The 12863-nt window shown below is 43.1% G+C and overlaps 1 protein-coding gene across 4 annotated transcripts in view; it reads right to left on the bottom strand.

The window, feature by feature from the left end:
* The window catches only part of LOC119436549 (E3 ubiquitin-protein ligase UBR4-like), a 465665-nt gene that overhangs the window by 432436 nt on the left and 20366 nt on the right, over positions 1 to 12863 (bottom strand). For all 4 annotated transcript variants that reach the window (XM_037703422.2, XM_037703424.2, XM_037703425.2 and 1 more), the window contains exon 3: positions 2890 to 2993. In XM_037703422.2, the coding sequence (XP_037559350.1) occupies positions 2890 to 2993 (104 nt within the window). The remainder of the gene's footprint in view (positions 1 to 2889; positions 2994 to 12863) is intronic.

Raw genomic sequence — 12863 nt, 5'->3', positions numbered from 1 at the left:
ATTCGCAGCTGGCCACTCAACCACTCAAGTGTGTTCAGTGTGCACTTGTACTTAGGCACACTTTTTATTGTCTGTATCTCAAAAATTTAATGTGGCTCCTCAAAATTTTGAGAATATTTGGATTCTGAGGCTTGCAAAGGTAAATATTTTTATTCCATTTTCGTTCAAGGTGAAGGCTCATACAAAAGATTAGATATTGTCAGTGCCCCTCACTTTTTCTCAGAACATAAGTAGTCTGTTATTGAGATTCTAGCAGCTTTTCAACAGCAAGAAAGGGAATCAGCTTCCCCTGTTTTCAGCATTGGGTTAATGCAGGCAATTCAGGGAGGCATAAAGTTTTGCTAATACAATCGGTTCGGGAATACCAGATTAGACTGTACCTTGACACTTTCCTTGCACTTTCTTATTTTGGTCAAATAACCCAGTTTGAAATAGCTCCAGTTAGCATGCTCTAACATTGGTCTAATATAGGTTAAGTACATGACTAGCTTATCAGACTGGGATGCTGGCTTTCATTTCCAGGAAAGGAATCATAGCACCTGTTCCAGTTGCATATGTTTTTGGTTATCAGGGGTATTCAGCCTCACTTTAAGGATAACGTGCTGAAGCAGGTAGAAGCACACGCGTGCCATTAGCGGATAGTTTCGATAGCTTCTTACCTTACACTTGCCACCATGAATACAAAATTTTAGCGTTCGATTTTGTTATTAAACAAACGTACTCCTAACAAGGTATTTTAATGTTAGCCATGTGGCTACGCGGCTGCGCTACGTACTGCAGCATATTAACTTAAGCTTCTTGATACAGATTCACAGCACACTAACAGCGCAAGAAACAGGACGAGAAAATAGACGACGCCCATGTCTGCCAGAATGATACGATACTACGTACACAAGTGACTGCAGCTCCTAAAAAAAAATGTGGTGTCGGCTTTTACGCCTTTCGAAATATTCAGAGAGCACTTGTATGAATAATTACAGCACAGGCGCCGAGACGGACGAGCCAGGCTGGCGCTAAGATAAACGTTCACAACACAAATTCCATTGCACAGATCATTTGCGGCTTTGTTCAGGGGCAGACGTGAGCTTTTGGGTTGGTGCTTGCTGCTAAGTTTGGTGCAAGAATATTGCTAGGAGCAGGAACCGCTAATGCGCAATCACGAGCAATACACACACATCCGTTTTTCAGAAGCTGACGATAATCACGGGTAGCGCGAGGGTCTCTGCGTTGACATGACGACTCCGCTGCAGCTAATTCCGAATACTGCATATGCGATGACAACAGCTATAGGGGCTTGTTGATAGGTCCTCTTGTAATTTGTTTAACCGCAGGTAGAACGACACAGGCATAAAACACACACGAGACAGCACACAACGCTGAACGACCACCTGCGAACAGCTGTTTACGTCCGCCATTTCTCTTCGTATTGAACTTCACAAACCGCTGTTGCGCACTCCAAAACAAACTAAACTTTGAAGCGTTTATAAATTACAAAACGCAAGTATTATTTGGTCCTAATAAAGAGAGGTCAATTATATTATAACGCGAACGTCTTTTTCATTACATTAAACGAATTTATGCGGCGTGTGCGACAAAATCTGGCAGCAAGCAACCCTGGGCGTCGCATAATCGCATTGGGTGCGTTAAGTTAGCGCACTCCGAACTCCAAAGGAGCACGCTCGAGTGCGCTCGAGTGCGACGCCGTCGGAGCTTAACTTAACGACGATTTTCGCCGACTGCTTTCGAACGCACGAACGCGCCGTCTGGCGTATGTTATGTTGCTTCCGCGACCGCTATCGTGTTGCGCGCGCTTTTTGAAGATGGCGCCGCCGATAAACACCCTCCTGCAATCCTTGATAGACGATGAAGAGCTAGAAGAACTTGACGTGCGGCGACGGACGCAGCGGCAGTGGCTTATGTATACGATGCAAGCTGTTCGTGCTGTTCTCAGAGGTACCCTATCATAGGATTTATTTCTGCTCCGCGGTATGCTGACTGATGACTCATTGCCAATCGTAAGAGGACGGAAAGCCTTATGATCCGACGCATCCAGGATTATGTGATCAACCTTGTGCCCAGAGACACGGACACATAATTCAAAGAGCAGTGCCCCAACATCTTCCATGATAACATGAGGACCTGAAGAAGTCATACACATGAACGTAGCGATGAGAAGGCGCCAAACTGCGACTCTTCGGTTACGTACCTGAGCGTCTGGCAAGTAATGATCGGGCCGTCATTTTCGGTTCGTGATAAGCTCAAACCGCGCCAACACGCGAAGTTCCCGATCATGCCTTAGAGCAGACGCCAGGCTGCGCAGCGGCGGCAGGAACGAGTGGGCAAGGAGCACGGCTTGTATAAGTGGAAAGAGTCGGAAATACGTCATTTTTCCGGAAGTCGTAGCAGGCGCGCGCTCTCGCGCACCGTCTCCAGGATGGAGCGCGCAGAGCGCGCTCCGTAATCACGCACCGGAAGTCGCTTTTTAGCCGTTAAGTTTAAAAGAGCGCGCTCTGCTGGCTAGAGTGCGCTCGAGCGCCTTAACTTAACGCGCCCATTGTTGACATCGCACTATGTGAAATGGCCGTTGCGAATTTCGCATCTGCGAAAATCGCAGTGCAAAATCGCACCATGTGAAACAGCCTTAACGCGGGTTCGGCGTAAAATCGCGTCGGATAATTGAGGTTTTTAATGCATTGCGTCTATGGGGTTTTCACCGGGACAGGACTAATCCGTCGTAAAATGCGGGTCGTCGTAACACCGGGGGACGTAAAACCGGGGTTCCACTGTAGTTTGCTTAACTGCCGTTCGTTCAAGTGGTATTTTACTGTATAGGCCTAAAAAATAGAGTGGCTGTAATGTGCGTAAGTGAAGACATGCAGAAAAACTTACTTGCTGCAGAAGAGAATTCTCCCTGTGTGCCTTCAGCCACCTCAGCAGCATCCGCAGGAGAATGCTGCAAGCCTGGGCTGCAGTTGTTATCTGACTCCGCGACACTGAAAGAGAAAAATTCACCATTACTGCAGCTGAACAATTTAAAAAGTATGACAAGCATTATTTATTCAAAAATTATCAGAATGCACCTACTTTTAAACAGATGCGGCAAGTGCTAACTGCCTGGAAAAACTAATGCGACAATGCAACACTCTGCACTATTTGAAACTAGAGTTACCAGTCCTTTGTAACAATCAAAGGAACTTCAATATCTTTTGTATAGAAAAAAAGATCTGCTGAAATTAGCCACATAGGAAACAGCAAGCCTTTATTTAATATTAACATTGGCTGATATATTGCTATGGTTAATGAACGTCAGTGCTCTAATAGCAACTGTTGACTCCTGTTTATTTACATCTGATTTGGCAATTTGATATTCAATATTTCTAAATATCTATTTATCCCCTAATATACAAATCTGGATATACAGAAGCCCGGATGAGGCAAATTTCCTTGGAAAAGGTGGCCACAGTTTAACCAACTCAGCCACAAATATGAGTATTTTATTTTGCTAAGAGACTGGAAGATACAATGCCACTGCACATGTGAAGCACGATATTCTTGGGACAGGCCTCCGACCCGGAGGACTCGAATAAGGAACATTTGACCTCATACAGCGACACCACCACTTCACCCTAAATTGACTAAGTGTCAAGAAATCACCTAGTGTCGCCTACAAATGCATTCGTTTCCTTGCCCCCCAGATCCTCTCCTACATATACCCGGAGCTAATCGACCCCCACTGTAAGCTATGTGGAGAGATCGCCACTCTCAACCACATTATCTGGGACTGCCGGAAGGACCGCCCCCCCCCCCCCCCCCCAACTCTCTCATGGCCGCTCCCTCATCCCGGGCATGGAATAATATCCTCGCCGGGACCAGCCTGAAGAATCAGCTCCGGGCCATGGACAGAGCCGGGGAGGTGGCTGGCAGGCATGACCTGACAGACTACCTCCCCCCTTGAACGACACCTTTTGTAGAATAAAGTTGTACCTACCTAACCTTCCTTACAACTTGAAATTATGTAGCAATGAATAGCATGCTTCAAGGCTGTCTGGCGATTTATTATCTCAACACATAATTAAGTTTTTTTCCCCATGGTAAAAATTACTTCTAACAATAACAGATTGTCTGGTTTCAGTAACAATTGCTTTTTTTCCATAGGATAATAGCAACATTTAATTTTGCACCATTCCACAACTACACATTCCAAATTCAGATTGTGGTGACTATTGACCTACCACTCCTTTATTATTAATGAACAGTATGACAGCCATATAGGGAATGGATGAATTATTAAGCCTTTGGCCCTATCCACCTCACTACCTTGTTGCTTTTTAAAAATAGAAACAAATTCTGTATTTGATACAATGCAGGCACCAATTTAAAATTTCGCTATTTTCGCATCCATATTAATAGCCCGACAACTAAAGGCCAAACTACATGTACACTAGCTGTCGTGTGACTGCTCGTGCCCACGCGCCTTGAATTTGCCACACCTTGTAAGTAATGGCGGTTTGAACCTACAAGACGCACACACGCCCACTTGGCTCACTATTTTCACCTTGGTAGACATTGTTTCGTATTTTTGCGAGGCAGCCAGAGCACAAATATTTGTCTGGAGAAGATATCTGGGCTCGCGCCGTGCTTCGACACATACGATCTGTCCTGCACTATCTGCGCATGCGCGAGCTTTCCGCACGCCGGCAATTCTATGTATAGTTTGGCCTTAAATGTTGTGTTTTATGAAATTATGAAGTGGTATAAAGTTTCCATAAATAATAAAGTACACTCACTTTGTAATAATGACAATCTTATTGCCATCAAGATTGTTAATATTGTGGGAGCACTAACCAATTACCAAACTGTGATTTCTTTTGATGGTGAATGTGAAATTGCTACTTTAGAACAGGTTCCTCACTAAAACAGTCAACTTGCCTCAGGCAACACAATGTGTTAGCTTAAAATCAGTAAAGTACTATTTAAACAGAAAGCTGTCTGGTATCCTTAATTTTTTTGTTTTTTGACCATACAGAACATCGTTTCCAAGGCCTCGGTATACAATGTGTCCAATCCTTTTATCATTGCACTGATAAAAGGATTGACAAACGGTTCAATGGAAAAAAAAAAAAGTGAACACCTAATGACCAGTCATCAAACTGCAGCAGTTATAACACAGACCCCACAGATACATGGTACATTACTTGCACAAGAACCACAATTATGGGAAAAAATGTGTGCCACACACCAACTCCCTACATCAAATTTTATGTGCAGGTGTACTTTATACCATTTAAAGGTTTCATATTGTTTCTTGTTATATGTGACCTTTTGTATCCTGCATTTTTTTTTACATGTAACTTATGTAGTTATGTTACATATGAGTACACTTATCACCTTTTGGATGCTCATTTCCATGTACTGCTGTCAGCATACAGTGCAAATAACAGTTATCACTGTACCTATATTCCGAGTATTATATGAGAAATTCCATATAACTAAGGTCACATCACACTTTTTTTAGAAGTGTATATAATTGACATTCATATATGTGTTGACCCTGGGGTTACAATTAGATTACTAGCCAATGACTACATGATCTACACCATTGTGCCCAACGCTGGGGACAGAAAAGGCTGAATTCTTCACTGGATAAAAATGTTCAATGGTGTACAACTTGAGACATGACAATTAATGTTAACAAGACAAACATCACTCCTCCCAACAAAAAAAGAAGTGCTCATTTTCAACAATACCTTTTCAAAATGTGATGCAAACAGTAAAAATTTAATTATTTGGAAGTCAATTCCATGGAACTTACAAGGGGATGGGCAAACGAACTAAATATGTGGCACTGCTTTCAAGCAGCTGTTTTCTCTGCTATTACCAAGGGTACCCCCCCCATGTCAAACTATCTGCTTAGAAATCCACAGTACAATCTTATCAAATACAGCCAATATAAATTATAGAAGCCTAACCAAGTGTAGCTTGTTAAACATTTAGAAAAAGTAAATAATTATTAGCACTTTAATTTATATACTCCAAATACTTGCATCACATCAGTGTGACTATACTGCCCATTAGAGCACGCATCCTGACCTTGATCATTTTTTTTACTCTATCATGGTAACAAAAACCATCGCCTATCTTAAATCTCCAGACCGGTGTTCAAGCACAGAGAATCGAATTTCTGGGGTTTTATGCACCAAAACTGCAATCTGATTATGAGGCATGTCATAATGGGGGACTCCAGGTTAATTTTGACTACCTGGGGATATTTAATGTGCGCCTAAATCTAAGTACACGGGTGTTTTCTCATTTCGCCCCCATCGCAATGCGGCAGCCGTGGCCAGGATTTGACCCAACGACTTCGTGCTTAGCAGCCCAACACCATAGCCACTAAGCAATCACGGCTGGTCACTCCTTTCTTCCTAAGTCAATTGAAATGTGGAATGCTTTGTTGCCAAATATGGCTGCTAATGCTGTGCATGTTACTTGTGTTTGTTCACAAAGTTATTTTTGTAACTGCAGCATGAACTCTGACGTAATATGCTGTAGTGTTGTGCTGTGCCATCATGTTGCCATGATGCTGCTATGTGAAAGTTGATCAGGGATTACTCTCTCATTACAGGCAATTGTTCACATCTACTCAGTACTTTGTCTTGTCTGCATTTTTATTCATGTTGTGATCACTGCACTGTATTCGCACCAATTACCTGGAAGAATCCGGAAAAGGCTTACAGCATGAGTTAGTAAAATAAATAGTTAAAACCTCAATTTATCAAATTCAATGGGACATGAAAACTGCTTTCTTAAATGAAGAACTTTGTTGAATATTGAAAAAAAAAAGAAAAACACTTAAACATTAATGCGAATTACATAATTTATTCAAGAGCGAAAAAAGATGCATTTTCCGGAGCGGGCATATGCATTTTTTGAGGACAGCAAGCAAGTTGAGCGCTTACTTTGTTCCGTCAGCTCTACCAAATATGGCTGACATCTGGGAGAGCTGACGCTGAGATGTTGCAGCGGGCAGTTTCGTAAAAAGAACCACTTCAAACCGGTATGGCAATGCGTTTACTGTAGCAAACGTTAAGTTTTGTTGCAGTTTGAACAAAACAGGTTTCCCGTGACCATTTCCTTATGGCTTGCAACTGTTAGGTTCTTGTTTGTCTGTTTTCTGTGCTGTTTTCCAGCTGGATGTGTAATAGTTGTAAAAAGCAGGAATCTCGAGGAAGAAACGGAAATCAGTGACGTGGAACTTAGAGTGGAAGGATGGGAGGAAAGATAAATTGAATGAATCATGTTACAAAACTGATTGAGGACATTGGCCAAAAAATGGTAGCAGTCTTGGGCTAACTGGAAGAGATGGGGAAAAAAAAGTAGACATACGGAGCACCACAACAGAAGGAATAGAAAAATCTATGGAACTGCTGTCGCACAAATATGACGAAATTATGGCCACCACCGCAAGCAAGGAAAGGACATTTCAGAATTAAAGATAACATCAGCAGGGATGAAGCGAAAGATGGCAGAAAAAGACAATGAAATTGCAAGGCTGAAGGAAAGCATTGAGAGTGCTGAACAGTACTCAAGGCAGAAAAACATCCGAGCTACATGGCGTTCAGTACAAACACGGCAAAGATCTGTATAAGGTTCTAGTGGGGCGGAGTGCCAAGCTGGAAATACAGACACTCGAACATCACTCATTGAAAGCCATTCACAGGCTAAAAGAGAAGAAAGAATCAATTCTCAAGATAATCAATTGAAAGCAATCAATTCTGAACTCTCGTTTTTCAGACCGTTTCCTCGCTGGCCACTTAATGCGCACTGCTGAAGAAAACTGGAATTTACTTCAGAATGTTTTAGCTAACCTACTAGGTAAGTTCATACCAGTATTATCCATAAAAAAACGCAATAATGCACCATGGTTTAATCTTAAACTATGGCGTCTTAACAATAAGAAAAACAGATTGTACAGGCAAGCAAACAAGCACCAACTTTCTGCTTCATGGTAGCGTTACAAAGCATGCGATAAAGAATATCAGTTGTTGCTCAGAACCACACAATGCCATTTTTTTAACAACGACCTGTCATCTAAGCTTACTTATTTAATAACCCTTGCAGATTCTGGCGCATCATTAACCCGAACGAAATTGTTCATATTAGCATCACAGGGGATGATAATGTTTTTTTCTGAAGAATGCATGCAAATTTTTAACGATACCTTTGTATCAGTTTTTACTAACGCAGACATCGCCTCATGCCCTGGCTTAAATTTTTTTACCGCTATGCATATGCCCAAGATAACCATCACTGAAGCTGGGATATTTTCTTTACTAAACAAACTAAAAGTTTCATCTTTTTCAGATCACATTGGTTTCCACAATAAAATACTGAAAAATATGTCTATCCTTTGGTGTATGTCCACTGTTCTGTGCACTTTTTACACAATCATTAGCACCTGGTTCCATTCCAAATGACTGGAAAATAGCTAAAGTTATCCCGATATTTAAGTCCGGTGATCGGTGTTCTCCTGCCAACTATCGTCCCATTTCCCTAACCAGTACTGTCTGTAAACTTCTAGAACACATTATACATTCTCCGGTCATTCACTACCTCGAATAACATGACATATTCAAATACAGCCGAATCTCGATAATTCGAACTCGAAGGGGCCCGAAAATTTGCTGGAAGTAAAAGACATTCGAATTAAAAGAAGGAGTTATTCTTGAAGTATTCGTGCACCATAGCACGATGCGCGAACGGTGCGAGTCGTGAAATATCGTGGCGCGTCAAGCAGACAGCGAGCGAGGACCACGAACCTGCCCACGCCAGCCAACACTCGCTTCCCGATAACGGCAGAAAACGAAACTTCAGGGAGCGGGCTAAACTGGCGCTGGGCCGGCGGGGCCGACGGTGCCGGCATGGCGTCGGGCACACGCGGAGACCGTCAAAGGTGGGGGAGGAGGGACACGGATACAGCCTCGGAAACTTGGCGCTGAGCCATGCTCCCTCAAGCCCTCAAGGGCTGCAGAAGATTGCCCCAACCTTTCCTTTACTCATGCCGAACCACTTGTCCTTCCTCGGCAACTCCGCCACTTCGGTGGCTCCCCTCGCCTTCCCTCTCAACTCCCCCACCTTTGACTGTCTCCGTGCGTGCCGGCGCCAGCCTAGCACGCTCCCTTAAGTTTCGTTTTCTGCCGTTATCGGGAAGCGAGCGTTGGCCGGCGTGGGCAGTTTTGTTGGCCAAACTAGGCCTCCGCTGCTACTTCCGTCTTGACCGCAGGGTTCAAGGTCAACACGTGACCAGAAAATAGAGGAAGCAGAAAGGAGAACGTGGTTGAGAAATCTGAGAAATAGTGTGCGTACGCTAAACGGTATGAGTCGTTTAGCGTTCTGCATATGCGCATTTCGATCCCGCTATTCTAGTAGGCTCACTAATACAGTAAACACGCTAAACTAAAACTACTGTCTATTGTTGGAGCGCGGTATGTTCGAATTAACCATCACAAATGCTTGCGCGTTCAAATTACCAGGCGTTTTTGCCCATTGCAATTGACATAACTTTGATGGGACCGCAGTGTCAGTTTGAATAAACCGGAAGTTCGAATTAAGCATGTTTGAATTAATGAGACTTGACTGTACCAGCACAGTTTTTGAAGAGGATATTCTTGTGACACGCAACTTGCTGGCTTCATTCATGATATTCATTCTTCTATTGTGGGGATGCGCGACTCTCACGCGTCCCCTGATGTTGTTTTCCCCGCATGGCTCCCATAATACGGCTTCGCCGCGTAGCTTGACGGCGGTCGTGGTGGTTGCGGCGCATTGCGAGAGATGGCACGAGTGTCGCGATGCTGGCGCCACCGGGCGGCGGGGTGACTTGGGAGAAAGGGGTCAACGGCGCTTCCTCTTTGGGTGGGGATCTGTGAGCGACGCGGACGTCCCGCGCGTACGCCGATCCACGCTTCGCGAGACGTCTCACGTGGCTCGGAGCGGGGCACCGGTATGGACGAACACGGATCGTTCGAACGCACCACCGTTCGCGTGACCGTACACGTGAACGACTAGGCGATGGTGTCATTGCATGGGGCGAACGTATTCGCTTGCTATCGGGTCGCGGTGAGTCGGACTTACTTGATTTGTCGTGCGCATGTGAATGTTCTATTGGTTGTAATTCGGCTAGTGTGCATTAGTGTATGAAAGGTGCAATAAATGCCCTTTTGATTGTTTGCACTACTGTGTTGTCGTTCCTTTGTCCCAAGAGCACATGTGAGACCCCACACTATAGACGCGGGTTTGCAAGTAGATGCAATTTTTCTAGACTACTCAAAGGCTTTTGACTGCGTCCCACAGCACCGGCTACTGACCAAATTGGAAGAGCTTAACATTCACCCTAACGCTCTAGCATGGATAAAAGATTTCTTATCTCGCGTGCAATCCACCTTTGTTAATGACACTACCTCATCTTTAGGACACGTCACTTCTGGTGTCCCCCAGGGCAGTGTGATTGGGCCGTTACTATTTTTAATCTATGTTAATTATCTTCCATCTACATTGTCATCCAGAATTAGACTGTTCACCGACGATTGCATCATATATCGTAATGTATCCTCCATCATCGACCAGCTGACATTACAATTCGACCTTAACACGATAAGTTCATGGTGCTCATCCTGGCTAATGCCACTTAACCACAGTAAAACAAAGGCTATGTCATTTACGAACCGTGTTTGCCGTGTACCATCGTCTTACAAATTAAACAATAGCTCCATTGAACTAACATCAACGCACAAGTACCTTGGCCTTCATTTTACAATCTGACTTATTATGGGATTACCATATCAACACAACCCTTGGTTCCACTAATTGTTCTCTCGGCCGTCTTAAACGTAACATTAGCCTATTCACCTTCGTAAACTTGCTTACACCACGTTAATGCGACCTAAAATTTAATATGCATCTGCCATCTGGGATCCTTATAAACACTGCATTATTAACGACATCGAAGCCCTTCAAAACCATGCTGTTTGCTTCACCTACTCTGAATACTCACCTTTCGCTAGTGTCACTGCTTTAAAAAATTGCACTCAAGTGCAAGAACTTTTGGATCGCTGTAAACTTGCTTGCTTATCACTTTTCCACAAACTTTATCATCACACATCCCTCCATGATGACTTTTTCCTGCAACCAGCAGCTATCTTTCCTCGCCGAGACCATCCTAACAAAGTAAAAACAATGTGCCGCTCTAAACACTACGCTGAATCTTTCATACCACGCACATCAAAGGATTGGAACCAGTTGCCATCACACATCGCTACAGAAACACCAGTAATTTCAAGACCTCATTCACGATAACGTACAGGCAACCATCCCTGATTAATATTCCACTGGTTTTGTTCTCAGTGTGTATTAATTAGCTGTTTTTTTTTCTATATTGTAACAAGGAAAGCGTTTAATGTATTTTGCACTTTTATTCAAATTACTGTAATTAATACTTTTACTCTGTACTTTATTCAATATCGAACTTTGCCCCTTTGCTTGACTATGTTCTTTATTCGTTCTCCTTAAACGACCAATAACTAGAGCTATTACCCGTGTGTGTTATTTATGTAACGTGTAAATATATATGCACTAGTTATATCCATTTTTTGTACCTATTCTGCTGTATTATTTTTTATTATTTATTTTTATGAATTTTGTAACCACTTGCACTGTTAGAGCTTTCTTGGAATCATATTCGAACTACTATAAATCTATTTGTACAAAAACCCCCCTATGTAATACCCTCAACCAGAGGCCGGCCCCCCCACCCCCCCTTTAGGGGTAACTTGAATAAATAGATAAATAAGATACCGCCAATCATTGTCAGATTTAAGGAATTGGCTGATCGCAACCTGTGGACTTCAAAGAAATATGCACTTTAGTCTGATGGCATATACATAGCCAAAAACTTGACACAAGCGCAAAAGAAGTTGTTTTGGCAGTGCAGACAGAGGGGCAAACGGCAGGGCTAATAAATTTGTCTGGATGCGCAATGGTAGAATTTTTGCTAGGTAGGAAGAAGGAAGTCCTGCTATGTTCATTGCAACAGAAAACGATTTGGAAAAAATAAACGAATAGCAGAGTTGATGTCTTTTTATGAGTGGGATTCTCATGCAAATCAGTTCATTAAGGAAGAACAGTTGAAACAGGAGCTAACTTTATTACATAGAAACATACAAAGCATAAGGAAAAACTGGGCCCAGTTATGTGCTTATGTAAACATTCGGCAGAATAGAGAAGATGTAATCGTCTTCACAGAGGTTAATGTAGCATACCTGCGCAGTTCGAAGAAACTAAATTCAGGAGATCTTGTAACCGGGGGGAGGGGTCAGTCGGTTACACCCCCCCCCCCCCCACGTCTATATTTTCAAGTACTGACAAGAGAACTTCATTACAATTTTATTTACAGATATACAAATGACCACATGAACATCAACGTCTCACTTTTGCAAGCATTTCGTTGTCGCTACTTCTGTCTTAAAAAATTCTTTAAAATTTAATGAAGTTCTCGGGTCTTACGTCCCACAACCACCATCTGATTATGAGGCACGCCATATTGGGGGACTCCATGTTATTTTCGACCACCTGGGGTTTTTGAACGTGCACCCTATGGACGGCACACGGGCGTTTTTGCATTTCGCCCTCAACTAAATGCAGCCGCCGCGACCGAGATTTGATCCCACTAACTCATGCTTAGCAGCGCAATGCCAAAGCCACTAAGCAACCACGGTTTGTGTTCAAAAATTCTTCAGATAATGTTTGATTGTAAGAAATTCCATTTCTTTCACATTTTGCGAGGATGACGTTTTCCAGCGTCTTAGACG

The sequence above is a fragment of the Dermacentor silvarum genome, chromosome 1 (genome assembly GCF_013339745.2).
Source record: "Dermacentor silvarum isolate Dsil-2018 chromosome 1, BIME_Dsil_1.4, whole genome shotgun sequence".
Taxonomy (NCBI): domain Eukaryota; kingdom Metazoa; phylum Arthropoda; class Arachnida; order Ixodida; family Ixodidae; genus Dermacentor; species Dermacentor silvarum.
This window is presented reverse-complemented; position numbering and strand designations above follow the sequence as displayed.